We start from the raw sequence: 22,320 nt of genomic DNA on the forward strand, positions 1-22,320 counted from the left end.
TTTATTTTAAATATTCCGTCGATAGTATTTCTGATCGTTTGTCGTACCAATAACGGATACAAATTTGAACACTCTTCCTACTTATCCTACCTATCATTTTATAAAAAGAATAGTAAAAAAAGAAGTTTACAAACATTGTTAATTTTAAAACAAATACTATATTAATAAAAATCAGATCAATTTAACTATCCGTTATTCGAAAAGAATAATGCAAAGTCATAAAAATAATCAAAAATTTTAAAGTTGTGATAAAATGTTATAATAAATAAAGTCCAAACTAGTTTCTCGTATTATAAATAAAAATTTTAAAGCCTCATTTCTGTGAAAATTAAGTATGCTTGAAAACAAATTAAAGTATGTTTTATTATATAAAAAGTAGATAATTAAAATCTAAGTCCAAGAACATAATACAGAGAAATTTACGTTTCTTCTCCTATATAAATATTCACATTTAATCGATACTGTATCTCGCGAAGAAAACGTTCTCCGATGTGAACATTTCTCTGACAACCGAAAAAGATATCTAAATCAATCCCGTTCCAATTTTTAAAATGTCTTCGTTTGAACTATATTTACTGTAATATTCGTTTCGAATACAACCAACAATGTGTATCTTGTTAATTTCATTCGACATAACGATCCATGCTGTCGTTACGTTTTCTTCGTTCCAAGAGGAACGGTGTAATTTCGACAAAATAATCGTTATTCGTTGTCGAAAAATCTTGATCGAACCGTAACTGAGGAAAGTCACGGAAACGAATAATCGAACGATCGAGACAAGCAGGACTCAACACTATCGCGTATTAAAGCAAGGAATAAAATCGTTTCCCTGGTCAAAGCAGCCGTGTAATCGCGGCTCGTAGCCCCCGATGGCGTTCTTCGGCTCTGTCGAAGCCGAAGAATGGTTTCGCGCTGGCCGTCAGTCGATGTAATGCCGACCGCTTCGACTACCCCATTCGAGATTGTCCTTTTCTTACCGGCATCCCACGGAAATGGATTTCGACGGGTTCAGCACGGAGATAATAACAAAATTGTCCCGTAAATCTGAACGACCTTCGAGGTTCTTACCGTCCCGCATGATTTTCCTTTCACGCTTTCCCTTCTTGAGATTCTCGGGGTTGCTTCCTGAAGGGGATGCTTAACGACAGGCACAAATATAGTGTATATACAGGGCTTCCCAGAAATCATAGTACAATTGGGAAGACGGTGATACTTCGAGCAAATGCAAGTCGAAAATATGGAATAAAATTTGTTTGCACACACTTATGGTCGTCGTGAAAATGAACGATGGAAATCTGTCGAGTATGCACTTTGGTCATTTATGTGACACAGATTGAATTTAATTAAGACGGTTTCGATGTTGAGGATAAAATATCTACTACGATTGTCTTATCGGAGAAATTGTTCTCACGTTATTGAATACAGGTCTGTGCTCGAGATTTATCGAGGCTATGAAAGGAGTTAAAGCAACCCTTCCAAGTCCCTTTGCTTCGAGTAATTGAATAAATTGTGAATAATTGTTCGAATATTTGCATCGATCAATTGCAATATTTGCATTAGAAATTAGGTTCCTGTAGAGACACGAGTTGCGAAAGTATAAGACTATTGAATGTTAACCTGCTAACTGGGAAAGACGAGTTAACTGGTGATTGGCACGTTGTATTTCCTAATATTTTTAAAATTCTTTACATGTTTTGACCACCAGATGGCTACTGTTTTCCGATTTAGATTTCGTTTCTAAATTCTTTCAAAAGGAGACTGTTCAAACGAATAATTTGTCTATGGCAAAGTTTATTGGATAAATAAATTGATTACTCGAACGAACTACCAGTCTTGTTGCATAATTCCAATTAGTGGTCTTTGAATAAACCCAAACAATGTATCATTTTTATACACTCTATCTCATTGATTCTCCAGAAAAATAATATTATCTTAAATTAAAAATCTTTACATATTCCTCTAACATTACGATAAATTACATTATGATACATTCAGTAGCATAAATGAAGTCATATTTCTATTTACTTTGGAACAGGATTATTTAATTTTACTATACACAGTATAGTTAAATGTGATACAAATTACACGATCTACAGGTTAAATTTACATCGAGTCCGTTTCATTAACTCGTGTATGAAAAATATTTAGATTACTTCGTTTTCGTTTTCATGGCCTCGATCCATCGACTGCGTGCATGCTCCACATACCTTCAACGTTATTTTTTTCAACGAAAGATCGTACGAAAAAATTTTACTCATTTCTTATTTATTTTTACACGTAGAATCACCACTTTTATCATTGCACTGCGATCGATAGGATACTCTGTGTACGGATTTATACATATACATATATATGTACGTATTTACAGACAGGAAACAGAAAATGATAACACACGCTTGCCAGTGCGAGATACGTAATTATCGTGGAGATTGTTAGAGGTACCTATTAGAGGAACAGCGTCCGAGGTCGTCGGCATGCTTTCTGCCACGAGGTTCAGGAAAACTGTCAGCGACAGCAGAATGGTCACCCCTGCGATAGTCGGAAACAAATATGCACGTATCAAGATGAATTCTTCCTGATGGACAATCGCGGCTGATCGGCGACCGCGAACTCTGCGCCTGGAAACCAGGTCGAGTCGTGGACACGTGTCGCGATAAGATCGTGCACTCTCTCGAAGAAACTCGAGAATAATATACTGTCGTTTCGAGGCTAGATCCTACTCGAGTCGAGGGCGCGCACTACGAATTTCAGAGCATCGCGGTGAAGAATTTCGACTTTTGGAAAACCGTATCGATACGCGTGGTCGTGCGGCTTTGAACCGTCGTGTTGGTTTCGAAATTGAATTTTCCGAAAAATATTGTCGGTCGAAGTGAAATCCGAGTTTCGAGGCTGTTTCTCCGGTCGAAATACTTTCGGCTCGGAAAAATAAAATACGTCCTCTCTTGGAGAATTTTCGTCGCTTGTTCCTAAATTGCTTCACGAATACTTTGGAAATTGAACTATCGACACTTTGTCACCTCAAATGCTTTCATTCGAGAAAAGTATGTACCTTTAACGTCGGAGAATATTTTTATTGCTATTCTTCTTGGAGATTGTTACTCTTCGGGAACACTTTTCTTGCAATTTACATGAACAATTTACAACTTGTTTAGGAATTAAATCATCGACATTTTCGAAATATTGGGAGCTTTTTTGGGGACAGGGGAAATTACAATATGTAATTTCTAGCACGGTCATTCCATAATTAATTAGTACTATTGAATCTTCTATATTGAAGTACTGTTCTTTGCAAATTTTTCAAATAATTAACGACTTTAGACGAATTGTAAGATACACAAACGACTGTTCTCGTGAATTTTGCAATTGCACGATACGTCAAGTGAGATTTATTAAATGGTATTGAATGTTTAATATTTTGTTTTCGACATAGATTGCTTGTGCTGCTTACAATATTCCATTTGAAGTGGTTTTTTTCAATTAAATTCTTTTAATAATGCATTATATTATTATTATGAAACTGCACGAGATAACGTTTACGATTTAATTAAATTTTTCCGTATATCACGAACGAACATTTCAACTTTGATCCAAATATTCAATTGGATTTCAACAATTAGCTGAAACGAAGAATCGAAACCGAGATGTGCATCAATTGATCCCTTTAACCAACGTTCACGTTGGTTAAAAATCAGTTTGCTGATTCACGATTCAAGAAAGTTGTCGCTTTTGATACATTCTGTTCAGGGGTCCTGTCACGATCAATGCTTAGAAATCGAACTATTCAAAGAGCAGTGGAACTCGAAGTTTTCGTATCGAAAAGGCTGGTCAATTTTCAAAACTTTATCTACGAGTTCGTACAGAGTACTTGAGACAACTTTTCTTCGTTACGAAGGATCCTTGTACTTGACAATCAAGTTTTGCGCAGCGTAATAGGCTAAGTTTCAATAATCCTATTTAATGCAAGGAAATTAAAATTCGAGACGAACGACTTAAAGATCCTGTACTTTTATGACCGTAAAAGAAGTTTGCCATTGTTCAATTCACAAAAGTCGAAGATTGATATATCGTTTCGCATTCAATATTTTCGTAATGCAGTCTTCATACGATAAATCGAATATTTTCCGTACTAAATATCAAGGAAGGATTTTTATAAATGTAAAAGATGTCAATTGTGTAAAATTAGTGCGAGTTTAAGTCATCGGTTTGCTGGTTTCGAATTTATTTTTGTATTTTCGTCAAAATACAAAAACAAATGAATTTTTATCCTCGACAATGTATTGAGTTCTTTTTAAATTGGCCTCGTGGAATAAGTTTTCTTTCAAGTCATGTTTTTGCAACATGAAGATTATGAACATAGTCTAGTGTTCAAAATCTTGAAAAAAAAAAAGATTCAACATGATTCTTTGCAGCTTTCTTCGTAAAATATGTAATTTCTAGCACGGTCATTCCATAATTAATTAGTACTATTGAATCTTCTATATTGAAGTACTGTTCTTTGCAAATTTTTCAAATAATTAACGACTTTAGACGAATTGTAAGAATATGGATTTTCTGGCTATTATCCGATTCTACGTGAAATTTATATTATACTTCTTTTTAGTAGATCACGAACGAAAATATACTTCTTCAATTGTTCATTTTGTAGATCTTAAAATTGTATGCATTAATGGTGATTTTTCTATAGATCTCGCCACCTCTACACGATCGATTGACGTCGAAGTTCCATTAATATTTTCTAAGAGTGATTGTCGAGATGGGCCTATTTCAGATAATGTAGCTGTGGTCTGTTCAATATTTATCTCATTATGTAATACGAAAATCAACGCAGACGTATTCAATTTCCATAAGAATAGGTTACGATTTGCTCATTTCCAATGACACTCGTTGAAAAGCTTTGGTATTCCAATAATGATAGTTTCGGGAACAGGAATTGCTACACCAATAATACGCCATCTTGGAAAATGCATCCACAAACTTAACAATAAGAAGTATCTCGTCATAGAAAAGTTTCCCGAAAATCCATTTCAAACATGATATCTGATAGTACACGTATAGGGTTTAGCATGTACAGAGTGTCCAATTTAAGTTGATACAACTAAACATTTCCTAGACAACGAATTAAAAAAGAAAGGTGAAATATGTTTTTTTATGATTTTGAGAGTGGATTCAAATGTTGTTGTTAGGTTTCACATACGTATTTTCAAAATCATTTCGAGATCAACTTGTTTCTTTTTTTAATATTACAAACATATACTTTTATTTTGGAATTCTATTCTACTGTTTCGTGCCACAGCTGTGACAAACATTTTATTTATAAATGAATAAAATTTATTCATTTCTAGCTCGAAGATGTTAGGTCGATACAAGTGAAATAGAATGAAAACAGTATGTGCTTGCTTTAAAGTGTTTTATTGAACCGAATCAGAAATTCTGGATGCTTCCCTTGATTAAATTAATATAGAAAGGTTCATCAGAGTTATCCTAAAATTACGATTGGCAGCATTGAACCAACCAGGTGACCTGCCGACTTCGATTGTAGCCCGTGAGATAAATAAATATGACAGTCTGGTAACCGTTGCAGCTGGATGCACGGGTCAGTTATCTGAATTACGACCTTTAATTATTCATCAAGATATTAGTTGTGAAATAGTTGCGGTAAAAATGCAATGTTTTATACAGAAATATTCACAGAATTAGTTCACATCTTTATCGAGATTCGTAACACCAAGTCTTCGATACGAAATTTGCAAAATAAGAATTCTTTAATAAATGTCACATTGCAAACACGACTCATAGACTTAAAAGAAAATTTATTACAAAAAGCAGATGCTTCTTCGTGTAAATAAAAAAAGAAATTCTTAATACAGAAATTCTTAATTTTAGAAATAAAAATTCATTTGAGCGGCCCATTTTCGAGAAAATAGATAGAAATCTTAAACTTTGATGTACTATATTTTTTAAATAAATTCAAAACTGGCAAAACGATGACTTAAAGTCCGGCTCATTTCACATGAACTACAACATATTTCAATTTCATAAAAATTCCTACCTTTGAATACAGTAATTGATGAATTTGGTGTGGAATGATAAAAACGTGTATTGTTATTAATGAAAAAAATAACTTTCTTTGTTATTGTAATAATTTTTCCTTCGAATTTCATTAGAATATGTTACTTTAACCGTCATCATATTTCCGTGCCTCTTAAGGGTCTGAATGTGCAAGGATAAAATGATTTTCCACGCAAAGATAAATATTATGATCAACAATTTTTCTTTCCAAAGTCCATTTTATCGTGACTTCGAGGTCATCAGTATTTTTCAGATCTTGAGTGAAAGAATCGCTATTATTTTAGAAAAACAATTTTTAGTAGATATTCAACCACGGAATTTAAATAATTATTCTATATTTTCAATCACTTCAAAAAGGAGTACTTATAATTGGTACTTCTAATGAGTATTTTCTAATTTTATATCGGCTTTATTTGATTTTCCAAGTATTTCGATAAGAAACAAAATACCCGTCAACAATACAAAATTTTAAATAAACATTTGTCACGAGTATACATAATCTTAAAATCTACTTACTTCATTTGACCTATCGGTATTTTGTATTCCCAAGGTCATCTGCTTGTTACGATAAAATTATAACAAGTATAAAATATTCGTGATACCGAAAACGAAATTGGTAAAGTTCTTAATCATAATATTCGTCTTTTTGAAGCAAATAATTTCTCTCTTAGACGTTTCTGCCCGTCCTTTGAAGCGACGACGATATTATGCTGGTCAAAACGAATAAAGCATTCTGTACGATGCATCGATGCAGATACCTTCGAGCAACTTCGCGAAATAAGTTATTTAAATGAACAAGGATCTGCGCGATGGATTTGCGCGACCATGATTCTACCCGCGAGTCTAGCGCAATTTGTGCACGTGTTTCTCTCTTAAATATTCATCAAACGACGTATTTATGCCCGACAGAAATTCCGCTGCAGCTGTCGAGTTTTGCAATTTGCGTAATTCACCGATTGGGGCCTGCCGAGTACGTATTATCTCGGCAAGTTCAGAAAGCTGAGACTTCTCGCCGCAGTCGTGTGCGCTTCGAGAACCGCGTCATTAGTAACAGTGGTGGAGGTAATTCATTCCCTCCGAGAACTTCCATTTCTGTTCCCCGTGACGATCTCCGCATCGTCGAAAGCAAATATTTTTCACCATTAGCCTCTATTTTTTCATACTTCGCGTCCCTGGCGAATGATTAACGAGCCGATTAAGGCCGAGGAAGAAGCGCCGGACGGATAGAGCCCTTTAATCACGGTTATCGGAGGATCGCGGAAGGATTTCAGGGAGAACTCCACCATGACGATTTTGGAAAATCGATTCGTTTATATATTCTTCAAATTTAACATTTCAGCGATAGACGAACACCTAGGAAGGTTCTTCGTATCGTCAAAAGCAAAGAATATATTTGTAGTGTTCGAGTTAAGTGAGACACTTTGAGTTTCGAGGTCTTTTTAAGGTCATTTCAAAGTTATATTTTCACGTATCATAGTATTTGTCTTGATATTATGTATAAATTCACAGTGATAGAAGTAAATCTGTTTAATAATAAATGTTAATAACTTTGATTTATTTGTCTTGATATTATGTATAAATCTACAGTGATAGAAGTAAATCTGTTTAATAATAAATGTTAATAACTTTGATTTATTTGTCTTGATATTATGTGTAAATCTACAGTGATAGAAGTAAATCTGTTTAATAATAAATGTTAATAACTTTGAGTTCACGTAAAAGGTGACCTTGAGGGAAAAGTTTCATCAATCGTAATATTCAACCCTTTTAACCAACTATTTTACCCCGTGGATATTTGTTTTGTATCCTTAACAGAAACGGAAATATTTAAGATGCTCGAGTTAAATGGTACACTCTGTTTACTGAAGAGAATCAAAAAGCTATAGTGGAAACGTTATAGTAAAGCTTGCTCAGACTACATTGATAAACTTATGTACAAATTAAAGTTGTCGTTAATATTGTTCGAATCAGTGTTTCTCAAATTTAAAACTTTTTTTTTTAGAAATGTATTTACGTTAGAAAAATTGAAATTTAACTTCTACAGTTTCGTGTTTTGTAATTTAACCTAGTTAAACGTTGTTTATTAAAGCAATGGTTTATTAAATGCATAAGAAGAGATTTGAGAAAATATTAGGACCAGTCTTTCTGGGATTTTAATACTATGAAAGTTAATTTTATAAATTTTTTATTCAATAGCGTTAAAAAGTTCTTAGTACTCGTATTCTCGACGAAACTACCTGATTGCAAACGAAAAATTGCACAGAATTTTATTATCTTCTATCTAATTTAATAGAAGTATAAAAAGTGATAAATATATTACAAGTACTGAATAATTTTGACGAAATTAATCAAATCAAAAAATTCCAACCGTTTCGAACTTTCAGACTTTCCGGTTTTTAAATTCTTTTTCTATTCGTTTTTGTTTTTACCACTGACAAAAGCAAACTTTCTAAGAGTTAGAAATAAAGAAACTTTCTAAGAGTAAAATATTTCATTTTTCTTTCTTAAGCTAGAAGCATGACTCCTCCTTCACACGATTGATTTAAAAATTCATGCACAATTTGAGAAACATTGGTGGCTCTGAATGTTTTCATTTGATGTTTTGTATCATCAATAGAAAATACCAAATATTGTCCTCTTTTTCGTTCTTCAAAGTTGTGTTCTCCCTTAAAGGAAGGCTTGAGTTGAGTACAAATTTGATTAACGGGGCATCGTTTTATTAAATCGTCTTTGATTCGAACGTATTTGGTACACAAAACTACAAATACACGTAATTCTCTAGGTTATGCAGTTGCGCGACCATAATACTACTCGTGAATGAGTACTTCGGACCGTGTAACCTGTTCCCATGCTGCAAACACAGAGTCAGTTCAGTCGTTAATAATTTTATCTGGCGTGGTTAAAGTGTTTGAAATTGTATCATAGTGCGGTAATTGCTATAATTTTGGATAGATGTGATAATCTCCATCCAGTCAAATTGTTTCCTTATCCATAACGGATCGTGTTACAAGAGAAAGATTGTGTCAGTTTGGCGATGTTTATCAGTGTTTGGTCAGACACCTTTACTCGGATTATATGTTTTCTTTTAACTCGGATAACGCAATTTTGTGGTCATATATCTGGTTACGAAGATCGCATTTATTTATGTTATGTAGTATCGGTATCAACCAAAATTAATTTTAATTAAATTAAAACTAACCTTTTTGAGCGAAATCACCTTTTATATTAGGTTTTTACGAATAACGAAGAAGAGTATCTCACAAAGAGAGGTCACACCATTAAAAAGTATGAATAATAATTTTAAAAGAATTTCGAATTGACATCTTATTGCTGTGAAATATTTCATATATCGTGTGAAAGCCCCAGTGAATTCTAAAGTGTGGAAAAGGATTTTCTTAGAATCCTTAAGAGTTTCTAAGATTAAAGAATAATACTTGTATTATTCGTAATACTTTATTCGGTCCACCCTGTGTATAGATTAAATTTTCGTAAAAAAAAAAAGAAGGCATTACATCAATAAGATTAGTTGAACGTGAATGGCGTTTATATTACCCAAGGGAGTATCCAGATGGTCCATTATCAGAGAATTTAAGCGGAAGAGGATAAACATTAATTGCCTGTCCACGATCAACAAATATTGCGGGTATTGTGCAAGCACATGCACACAGGAGACTATACGGAGATTTGCATAATTTCCATAGTGGAGAACTTAGAAGATGGATTAACACGTTGTGGTTCTAGTATTTTGAACGGATGAATGTTTCGCACTGTCGAGTCGCTTAGTTTCCAGCAGCTTTGGTGCATACATCAAGTTTCGACGACTCTACATTTACCTCAAGACAACTGCAAATACTGGCCATTGTTTGCGTGAACAAAACAACAGATTATCCGTGTCTTTTTTTTTTTTTTTTAAGTGACGGTACGGAAACAGGTACGAAAAGAAATGTGGAAATTCGCGTAATATTCTGTACTGCGAATTTTCATCGTTTGTACATTTATGTGATTAAAAGTGTACTTTTATCATCTGAATTTTTATAATTTGACTCGTGGTGCAATCAGACACAGACCGATTCCTTGTGAAAAGAATAAGTAAAGAAACTTTAATTTTTAAAACTTTATCTCTTGTATCTTATTTTGAAAAATATATATATTCTATATTAATAATTGTATCTGCTGGACATTTACGACTGAACAATAATTTTAATGATTGTTTTTACTAACAGATTTGGAGTCATCGACTGATTCAGTTTTACATTTAGCAGCGCGAAAATAATGTAATAGCTTACATTAATTTTCTTTCTGAATTTCGTTTATCTCAAGTAATTTCACTGTTTTTCTGACAATGTTATTATTTTTGTCACTGTATTGATAAATTCTTTTATCTTTAGTTTCTCAGTATTCTAAATTTTCGGAAACAACAACTATTACATATTGCCTCCGTTATATCCAAATTAGTTTTTACTGGAGTAAAAGAATGTAAAGTACAAAGAACTCAGACTCTAATTTTGTATAAAAAGAGAATTTCTTAATCTTTTGCCAAAAATGTGAAGAAATATCCGATCATTGATGTTTTTCATCTCCAAGATTTATCGTATTAAATTCTTCACGGTCAATAACTTTATTTGTAGCGATAAATACTTTGACAATAATGCTCAGAAATCTATAGGTTAAGCTGTACTGTATTTCGTCTAATTTAAAAACGACGCTCGAATCTGAACAAGTGCTTCGTTAATCTTCGTGACAGGAGCAATTATACGTAATTTGTGACACGTTAAACGACGAAATGCCCGAAGATGGATTAATACGTCGAATTAGGGACACAATAGTGCTGATGCCATGAGCACGCAGTGGTCCAAGTCATTAATAACATTAGTCCAGCTAGTTGACTCGAAACTCGAAAACTGCTGTCCGTATTAACGCGCAACGCACACCTATTTATTTATTAATTCGGTAATTACTGCATTAAGTATTCTGCGAATACGTGACTGTTTCCTGTGTCATTCGTTATGTTGTACGTCTTCAATGTTTTACCGCTGCAAAAAGCGATGGAAATATTTGACACGTGTCAGAATTTAATCCGTCCGATTATATTTGTAACGTTATGCAAATTAGTAATAAAACCTTTGCCGATGGATAACTTGCGAGCACAAAGTGCTGAGAAAGCTTATGAATATTGATTAAATCATTTAAATGGAATCACGAAATATTTCCAAATTTCAGCGCGAAAGTTTGTACCTAGTATTCGATTATTCCGCTACACACGGTAGGTATTAAAATTCATTCGAAAATACTTAGAAATCTGTGGAGTGTAATTTTTTCCTGTCTGTCATCTTTTTATAAAAAATCGATTCTGCAGATCGTTGAGCGTGTACTCTGACTTGGATACTTTAACCCAACAGTTTTTCAGAATCTAATCTCCATTTTGTATTTATTTAGGAAGCCTTGTTATAAAAATATTCGACTTGGAAGATGGTAAAAATTTCCATTGATTAACAGAAAAATAATCATACAAATACACGTTGAGTCGAACGTTGAACCGAACTATCTAAAGTTACGCTTTTACTTGTGAAACACCAACACGACACGCGTCAATTTATTAGGGGAAATGTCGATATGCATTCAACAAGTATAACAATCGCGGCAAGTGTTTATAACAATTACATAACTACATATATTATGAAAACAGATAACTATGGAGGATATTGATTTGAATCTAGTTTATGTACATAATAGATACAAAACCCAGTCAATGTTTAAACCGAAATATTTGGACTTCTAAACCAAGAAACTTTTCTGAAATTATGGCATGTACGTATACGTTTATTTTCTAAGTTACTTTAAATACTCTAACATGAAAGTTCACGCTAAAATTGGGCTATGTGAAAAATTAGTAAATTTTTGCAATGATTTAAGATTACAATATTGTACTAAATTTTTGTAATTTTTAAAATTACAATATCGTCGCAAAATTGATAGAGGTTATAATTAATTGTAATTTTTGTTAATTTCAAACAACATAATTCGTCTCTATAGAGTTTAAACGACACATTGAAAGATTCATAGATTTCGTGTCAAATATTTATAATACATATGTACCTATATTAACCAATTACAATCCTATTTACTTTATTGTGTATCTAACCCAAATCTATTATTTTTTAAAAAATCCCAACCTGTTATTTATTCTTACATTTCAACCAGTCTTGCGTCATTGATTTAAAGAATACAACAGATTCGAAACCGATCTCGCAAAATTCTTGAAGAATCACGGTTACGAATTGGTACAAGCGGGAATATTTTTTTAAAAATCCCAACCTGTTATTTATTCTTACATTTGAACCAGTCTTGCGTCATTAATTTGACGAATACGACAGATTCGAAACCGATCTCGCAAAATTCTTGAAGAATCACGGTTACGAATTGGTACAAGCGGGAATTTTTTTTATAACCCAATCTGTTATTTATTCTTACATTTGAACCAGTCTTGCGTCATTAATTTGACGAATACGACAGATTCGAAACCGATCTCGCAAAATTCTTGAAGAATCACGGTTACGAATTGGTACAAGCGGGAATGTTTCTTTAGGTGGTTTTGGCGCTCGAAGGGAAATCCTGACCCACCCTAACGCGTGCCGCAGGACACTATTAGGACGCTCCTTCGAAGCACGCCTTTCAAACGCAAACCTTTTCAAGTGCTTCCAGACGGAAGAGCGCAGCATAGCCTCACAAGTTATCTGTAGCTTCGAATAAACGTAGCCTCAGAAGTTATTCCAAGCTTCAAATAAACTTAGAATAAAGATACAGATAAAGATAAAAACCTTACTCGAAGCTGACGATGAATTGTTTCCCGAATTAGCAAAGTATTTTTATTCTTCGAACGAGTTCGCTTGGAGTGCATCTACTTATCTGTTATTCTGAGTAACATTTGTCTACATCTTACTTGTGCATTCGAAATTGCTTTCATTTTCAAAAATTTCGGAAATTATCATTCTAGCACTGTTTGTATTTTAATAGTTTTACACAGAGAATGATGAGGAGGAACGATTTATGTGCAGTTCCGCTTAAAAAGTAAAATGCATTTGCAGAAGAATTAGATTTATAAAATCTTGGAGAACCTTAAACTGTGTAACTGTTTCTTCTATTACTTTTTGTTACCTGGAATTAGAAAAAGAGTGTGGCTTATTTCAATTTATAAAGTTGTTGTCGTATACTGATGTCCTTCAAAATCGAATTTCTTGTAAATATATCTCGGTTGAAAAGAATGTTTTACATATTTTTTACTCATTTTTGGTCATAGAATCACTCGTCATTTTTTTTCATTTAACTACGAACCAACGTAACAGATTAATTTTTTCCCATTTTTAGTAATATCTGTGTCAAATTTTTACACAAAAATGAGAATCTAACTTTGTTCTTCTAATCGTATCTAGTCCCCAGATGTTTATTAAGATTTTTAATATTTGAGGTGCAAAGATTGTGTTCAAAGCTTTAATACCGCGTGATCGTTTAAGTAAATTATAAAAATGTATGTTATTAATCGTGTTAAAATGTAGTTGGGAAAAGCAAAGCGTATACCACTCGATTTTATTTTACGCAGTTTCTTGCGCCGATATTGCACGAGGTACGTAATCATGATTCGATTGATTCGACTGAAATAAAATACCAGCGAGGCGATGCAAATTACATTTAAATCGCAAATTCGGTTTCGTATACCAAATGTTCCCTTTTGGTGCAAAGAGAACTTTGTGCATTCAATTTATTATTCATATATTTGTTCCATGACATTTATCTCATTTGACTCTGTACAAGAATTATGAGTATGTTGATTTCTGTAGTTTCTTTTTTAAAAAGTTTCGATTTCTTCCATTTACTTTATGTATTAAAAATCAGCATTTTAAACGGACATTATTACAATTCTCCTTGTGTACACACATACATACGTTTATCTTGCGAAACAAATTTATTTTTAAGTTCCTAAACAAACCAACAATGTGGTTTACATTATATGTTGTATTAGTGTTCTTTAAGAAATACTTATCGATTTAATCTTTTAGGTCCCTTAATTCTGTGTCAATTTCTGAGGAAAATTAAAATTACTGGTTGACAAGATTTAAATAAAACGCTTGGATGGACTAATAATTCGAGAATTTATATTCAGGTAAATAGAGGCTTTCGATTTAAATATTCATTGAAAATTGAATTTGTAACACATCTTTATGAAACAACAATGAGCTTATACGAAATAAGTGAGCGGGATTAACAGTAGCTTAATTAAATTCCTTTAATATTTCATTTCTTTTATCGTGAAGTTTTACTAAACTCTGGGTTCGATATGGAATAAATACTGTGTATTTTATTATTTCTAGATACTTACAAGTATACTAGAAATTTCTGGGAATGTGCCAGTAATCAATATAGAACAAAGTTGAAAATTGGTAACGAATGTATGACTTTATTAATTTCAGTCTCTTCGGCCAGAAATGAATTTGGTTTTAGAATTATCGTTCCACCATTTATTCTACTATACAGTCTCTCCTAATTTGTGGTTTATCATCAATAACTCGGTTTTTTATCATACACTATTTTGTAACGATTTTATTTGATTGCTATCTCTCCCTGAATTCCCAAAACAATTTCCATTTTTTACATGATATCTACCCTGTAAACGTTGCCTTTTTTTTTATACATAACGTACTTAATATAACTAAAAATAGCTCACAGTTCCTGCATTTCTATCGCAAATATCATAATTTTAGTAACGAATCTAGGGAAAATCAATAAGTGTACATTATGTAGCCAATACAAGTATTATTTTCATACATATTTTATATTTTTAAGTATTACACATACTTTTCACGTCACTATGAAAATGTTCATTGATTACCGTGCAATTCGTTTTTCGTATTCATATATATTTCACATCCTTAAACATTATTCGTTTGTTTTCATATTGCTATACAAATGTTCATTAATAATCAGAAAATTTCTTAATTCGCAAGACAAATTTTACAATTAATTTATTACGTAACCGAGAGAAATATTCTTCGTAACCTAGTACTACACTGTTCAATAAATTTTATCAAACTTATCGAACAACCTAGTATATCTTTAAACATCATATCCTCTTTTACCATTCTAATTTCTATAGACAAATTTTAGAATTTATTTACGCGTTGAAAAGTTCAGACACGATAAAGAATTTATTCAATGTATTCGATTCCTGTTGCATTTTCGAAAATCTAGGGAAAATCAATAAGTGTACATTATGTAGCAAATACAAGTATTATTTTCATACATATTTTATATTTTTAAGTATTACACATACTTTTCACGTCACTATGAAAATGTTCATTGATTACCGTGCAATTCGTTTTTCGTATTCATATATATTTCACATCCTTAAACATTATTCGTTTGTTTTCATATTGCTATACAAATGTTCATTAATAATCAGAAAATTTCTTAATTCGCAAGACAAATTTTACAATTAATTTATTACGTAACCGAGAGAAATATTCTTCGTAACCTAGTACTACACTGTTCAATAAATTTTATCAAACTTATCGAACAACCTAGTATATCTTTAAACATCATATCCTCTTTTACCATTCTAATTTCTATAGACAAATTTTAGAATTTATTTACGCGTTGAAAAGTTCAGACACGATAAAGAATTTATTCAATATATTCGATTCCTGTTGCATTTTCGAAAATCTAGGGAAAATCAATAAGTGTACATTATGTAGCAAATACAAGTATTATTTTCATACATATTTTATATTTTTAAGTATTACACATACTTTTCACGTCACTATGAAAATGTTCATTGATTACCGTGCAATTCGTTTTTCGTATTCATATATATTTCACATCCTTAAACATTATTCGTTTGTTTTCATATTGCTATACAAATGTTCATTAATAATCAGAAAATTTCTTAATTCGCAAGACAAATTTTACAATTAATTTATTACGTAACCGAGAGAAATATTCTTCGTAACCTAGTACTACACTGTTCAATAAATTTTATCAAACTTATCGAACAACCTAGTATATCTTTAAACATCATATCCTCTTTTACCATTCTAATTTCTATAGACAAATTTTAGAATTTATTTACGCGTTGAAAAGTTCAGACACGATAAAGAATTTATTCAATGTATTCGATTCCTGTTGCATTTTCGAAAAACAGGATTAAAATACGACTGTCCCAGAGCCAAGCTCAAATGAAATGTAACTGAACGAAAATAAAAGAGTGTGCAACCGCCTACGTTCCCGATACAGGATCGTTTAATCCAACAGGTACAGCCTTGATAATTTCGTCGACACGGATTCCCTGCAGGAGTTTCGATCACCCCCCCCCCCTACCCCCGTTCCCCGGGGACTTTAATTCGTTTAAAGCCTGTTTTCGACACTGGCCAGATAAGAGTTCGAGGTCACATCCCGATGAGATCGTGCAGCGCAACCCGCGACAAGATGCATCCGCTGCAGGGTGGCAAACCGCCAATAACATTCAGGGTTGTTGGTCAGGTAGCGGAGAATAGAGGTTCGTGGGCCGAGGAAAGCCGGCAATTAGTTCCTTACAATTAGTTTCGATCGTTCGTTCCGTAGCTGCGTAACGACGTACGTGCGTGGCGATGCGTGCGTAATTGTTAAGGGAAATTGATTCAGGCCACTTTGGCCGCGTCGTGAATCTCGACGATTTATGTTTTTAATTCTAGCGCAGTTAGTCCCCCCTACGGGGAGTAATAATACTTAAATTCCAAAACACTTTATCGTGAAATAATTTGTGAACCGTTTACGTCCGGTAAATTTCGGCTTAATGATGTCTCCGTGATGGATACACCGGGTGAGTATATTTGCAACCGGATCACGACCGAATAAATTGTTTAGTTTTGGTACCATAAGAAAGAAGCTTCAGGTAAATGGTTTCAAGGGTACAGAATCTGATGTAAATGATTCTTTCGTACTATAGCCGAAGGTGCAAAGGAGATACCTCGATATTTGGTTTATTTTTCAGTGTTCATCTGCAATTATGGAAACTTTATTGTATACATTGTTCTGGTAAATGGAATATGATTTTTTTAGTTGCCTTCTAATAGAACGTTTTAAGATACACACTGTAATTTATGGTTGAAGGGTATTCAAGATCAACTATGGATCGGATTAAGCTCCCTTTGTGTTTAAATAACACTTGCTGGAAGTATTTTCTTTTATTGTTAAAAGAGAACAAGTAATGTAGGTGGTCGATTTGAAATTTCCACTATGTTGTATTTCTTCACGTGGGAAATGATAGCAAAGTAGTAGAAAATGAAGGAGGGATAAAAAAATATCAAATGGTAGAAATTGGTTATAAAATGTTCTTATATTTCTTACACGTGGAATAGTATGGAGAATTGATTGAGGTAAACAAATAATATGATTTAATTGTACAAAATAATGCAAGTGTATTTTGCAGGTGCTTGAGAGTATCACATTGTACTATTATGTCAACTTATATCGATTGTAAAAAGAAAAATATGACACTATTTTGTAAACAATTGCGATTATTTCACAAAAGAAAGATAAAAGTTCCGAAATTTTTGAAAAACATTTTTTCACTCAAAATTCAGGATCTTTTTAATTTTTGTTTAAACGTTGTTGTGTGATTTTCTTTTTAGAATAATTTTGGAAATACAAGGACAAATTCAACGACTGTCAGAAGTATCATTTTGGATGGTATAAAAATAAAACAGAAACATTCCTTGTGCAAGTAAATGCTCGTATTGGCTTCTTTTGCAACGCAAAGTTCTGTTCGTTTCATTAAAGTACAACGAGTATCGGTTATGAAACTGCCGTTGTCGTTCCACGACTTGTAATCATTTTTACATTTACATCTTCAATAACTTCTATGTCCGTGTAATAATCCCGCAAAAAAACTTTCAAGCAAACGACACTCTTGTCCCTTCAGTAATCTAAAAACCAATTGTACCTATAAATTTAATTCGGGCTTACCGTGAAGGCAGAAATACAGAAAGATATCTGAATTGATAAATTGTTAATCGATTCGAGCAATTTGTTGTAGTGAAACATTTTTAAACTTTATTTTTCAAACACGATATATGAAATATTAAGTGTTAAGAAATACCAATGGTTAAATGAAAAACTTAGAATAATTGTAAACTAAACTTTATTTTGTTGTTGCGTGTAGTAATTAACAACGATTTGTCTAAATGTAATCGTATAATCCATTTTATTTTCAGTAATTGATTGTCAAAACGATTTTAATCGTACTTTAAGTGTTCTGTATTGTCTTTAAACTAAAAATTGTTACAAATCGATATTGTTCAAATTGTGTGCGAATTGAAAATTAAAAATACCTAGTATATTTCCGTTTTCTAGATGGCAGGACTCTGGATTCGGATAATTAAGCGTTCGGTTAATTGAAGTCTGCACAATCAATCATCCTGACGAATGGCGTTCACCTAATCAAATGTTTGGTTCAATTAGTGTTTCTGAAACTATGATCAGCGAACACACAAAAGAAAACGAGTATATTGCTTCCCGTAATATTTCATTCTAATTAGAATGACTCGTTAAAAAGTTTTCCATCGTCAGAAACTCGAAACGAAGAAGTTTGAAAATTTAAAACAGTTAAAATTTTGTTCACAATCTCACCAACATTGAACTCGTAATATATTTACCATTTTACCTTGTACTGCAGTTAAAATTAATAACAAGCAGTAAACTGTATCAAAGTTTTCATTTCAACGTAGTAGCGTCACTTGAAATACAATTCAATAAAAAGATGATTCGTTACTAAATAATATTAAATAAATTCTTAGAAGAGTTGTGCAACCTCGATATTTATTGAAAAATTAATTTTGATTCATTGCTTCGATAAACAACTTGCAAAGCACGAATAGGTTCGAATTAAATAAAAATCTTCAAAACACGAATACACTTTGTTGAAATATAACTTCAAACATATATACAAAAGAATTTAATCGTGTTCCATGGGGTTCGTTAAAAGTATCTTTATCGAGGAGAATCCGCGGGAATGTGAAATTTAAGAAACATTGGACTAAACATTCGAACAATTACAGCTTCACTATGTCCATGTTCCTTTGCTTACATGTGTTTATTGTTGAACCGTTAATTATCAAATGAAAGGAATAAGAAATCTTCGTTAGGCCAGGGAAAGCTTCATCGTGCTTCGTATCGATGAATCGTAGCCAATTTGCCTATGAAAATAGACTTCGTGAAGTGCAACGAAGAGGATCAGAAAGAGATCCATCTGGAAAAATCATCTCAAGGCGAGAGTCGATTCTCTAGAACGCGTGGGATGCTTATGTGCACGCGGGGCGAACCCTTTGTCATGCTAATGTTCAATCAAATACACTACCCCGTGAAGAGGACAGTGTCGCTTTGTAGCCTTAACGCGGAACCGCGGCTTATGCATTTCCTCCGTATTTATCCGGTTAATGAAATTCGCGATGCCAGAGCCTAGCCCACACCGCTCGGAATTTACAACGGCATAATATTATGGAAATTTCATTCATAGACGTCGCAATAATGCCGTGCCTAAAGAGCTACACTTTTACCCATAATAATAAGCTCTCGACGACGGTGAAAATTGTTCCCCTGGTGGATAACGGGCTCTACGGCGAGACAGGCTTGCACGGCGTCTCGAGTTTTCCCCGACGATTATTTAAAACCTGGCCTCAATTGGTGGAAAATAATAGAACACTTTAGCCCTGGAATGACGAACCCTTTCGCGAGCGCGTACCGCAAATTAATCGAAACAGAAATCAACGATGTGACCCGGGGTAAAGGGGAATTTCTTAAAGATACCCTTAAAAGAGCGTAGAGAAGTATCTTTATCATTTTTATACGTAGAATTGGTGTTTTGGAAAAGGTACCCTATATTTTTCCAAACAATCCAAATACCTCATTTGCATCTTTGCGTTTCTTTAAATTTTAGAAGAAAATAATATTGTAATCGGGTGGAAGAGCGCTCAGCATATCGACATATATGTATATGTATTAATACTCTATATTTATATATAAAAATTTTCGTGCATTTTACACTTTGAACATCAAATGGGTTTTATTCAAAATTCGAATCAAATAGTTACTTTTGTCATTTTGGACACATATGATATAGGTTCGCCATCATCCCTGATACAGTCGAAACATTTAAGGACTTAAACGGTTGTTTTCGGAATCGTTTTATACAAGGTGGGTGAGAACAGCTGATGCAACCGGGCGTAGAGTGATTCTTTGCGCAAAAAGAAATCGAAAATTTGCGATAATGTGTTTTCACACGAGCTTTTATCTGTGAGAAAGTCGACTTTGAATATTCATCGGACGTCCGTGCAATTGAATACGATTTGGCGAACATGTCTGATCGTTAGACGACATTTCTACTTAAGGCGGTATCTTTACCAATATCTGTCTTATTTCTACACAATTTAACTACGATAATTTTAAATTACTAACAAATATTCACAAAATTAATTACTATCGTTTCACCATTACTGTCAAGCACTTATTTTAAATACTTAAACATTGCTTAAAATTATTTTTTTTTTTCTTTATGGTAATTCTTTACGCTATAATTTTATTTTGGCGTATGAGTTTACTTAAATATCTTTTTAATTTCGTTTTTGTATAGAAACTTATTTCAATGTATCTTCTTTCATTATTATTATTCTTATGAACTTTCTAAACTAGGAAATTGTAATTTTATTTTCAGAACTATTTTATCTTTTTAAATGTTTCTTTGCATTATATTTATGCTGCTGTATTACATATCATATTTAAAGGTCAGACGTGTTAACTACGATATACTCAATCGAAAATGTTCAAATTCGATTGCTTTGAATATTTGTATAGAATAAAATTTATTTAAAAATTATAAATGATATTCTTGAATACTTTTCTTTTATTTTTCTGTAATTTTCTTTTAGAAATTTTTGTCTTAAAACGTTGCAGCATCGACACACTATATTATAACTTCAATTTCAGCTATTATTTATTAGTTGACTTATGCTTGTCTTAATTTATAGAATTTTTAATTTTGTATTCACGAGTTTGATTACAAAATTCGGCGTTCATTCACCGGACACGATAAAAATAATCTATTCCTGAAATAAATAACGACTCGTGTTCAACAGTGAATATTTTACGTTAATTCGAAAAGATCTATACAGTGATTAAATTACTGAAACCATCACTTCATAATAAGATTATATATTCGATGAACACAGTGATACGAGACAATATAGCTCTTTGAAACCGTGTGAAACTATTGACACGGATACATACTATCAGAAAGTGGACACAGTTCATGAAAGGTTAATAGAGTTGCCGTTGGAATTAATAAACAAAAGCTTCAATCTAGTATCGCGACAACGCATGGTTGCACATTGTCCAAAGAACCGTAAAAAAAAAATTAATCAATTCAATTGCGAACTATTACCACATTTTCCATGCTCGCTGGATTTTCCCCCTGAATATCACATTTTTTGAAGTTTGGTAAAACTTTATTCGCGAAATAATGTTCATTGAAGTCGTAACAAATAACGTTAGTAATTTTACTGCACAGTTTCACTTCTTTTAACTTTTATTCGCTTAGAACAGTGCTAGATTAAATTCAAGATTAAACAGGCCACTAAGAGTCCTCTATTAAGAATTTGTTAATTAAAAACATCGAAATTTGTTTAAACTAGAAAGCATGTGATGAACACACATGGCACGTTGAAAAGAATGTATTCAACGAAATGAAGATAGAAACTATAAATTTGAATTTCTGAATGCTATTCAACTTATTTAAATATTTAAACTCTATAGAATTTCTAAATTCTCCAATTCGACGAACATATTTTCAGTTCCAACCAAATTTCGAGCATTTACATAACTTCATCACAACGATTGATCGGATGATCAGATAGCATTCGATCTAATTTTCTTGAAATCCATTCAAAATACTTCTTTTAAGGAATTCTTAACACTAGAACTACCAAAGGGTTTAATTCGACTTGTCTCGAACCTCTTTTTAAAATTGCTCAATTATTAACGGCGACTTTGCCTACAATATTCGTGGTCAATTATCAAAATAGACAATCAACGTTACTCGTAAATTAATTTACCCTTTCCCCATCTAACTTCGAAGGTGTGTACGTGGTCTGATACAAATAGTAATACATTCACCACTGGTAGTTCTAGCGTTAATCACTTTACTCACTGCTAGAATTTCTAATTCACGAG

General features: G+C 32.7%; 1 protein-coding gene across 2 annotated transcripts in view; it reads right to left on the minus strand.

Moving 5' to 3' along the window:
• Nachralpha6 (nicotinic acetylcholine receptor alpha6) overlaps nucleotides 1–22,320 on the minus strand; it is a 587,525-nt gene that overhangs the window by 150,913 nt on the left and 414,292 nt on the right. For both annotated transcript variants that reach the window (XM_076321147.1, XM_076321146.1), the window contains exon 9: nucleotides 2,443–2,529. In XM_076321147.1, the coding sequence (XP_076177262.1) occupies nucleotides 2,443–2,529 (87 nt within the window). The remainder of the gene's footprint in view (nucleotides 1–2,442; nucleotides 2,530–22,320) is intronic.

The sequence above is a fragment of the Ptiloglossa arizonensis genome, chromosome 9, assembly GCF_051014685.1.
Source record: "Ptiloglossa arizonensis isolate GNS036 chromosome 9, iyPtiAriz1_principal, whole genome shotgun sequence".
NCBI lineage: Eukaryota > Metazoa > Arthropoda > Insecta > Hymenoptera > Colletidae > Ptiloglossa > Ptiloglossa arizonensis.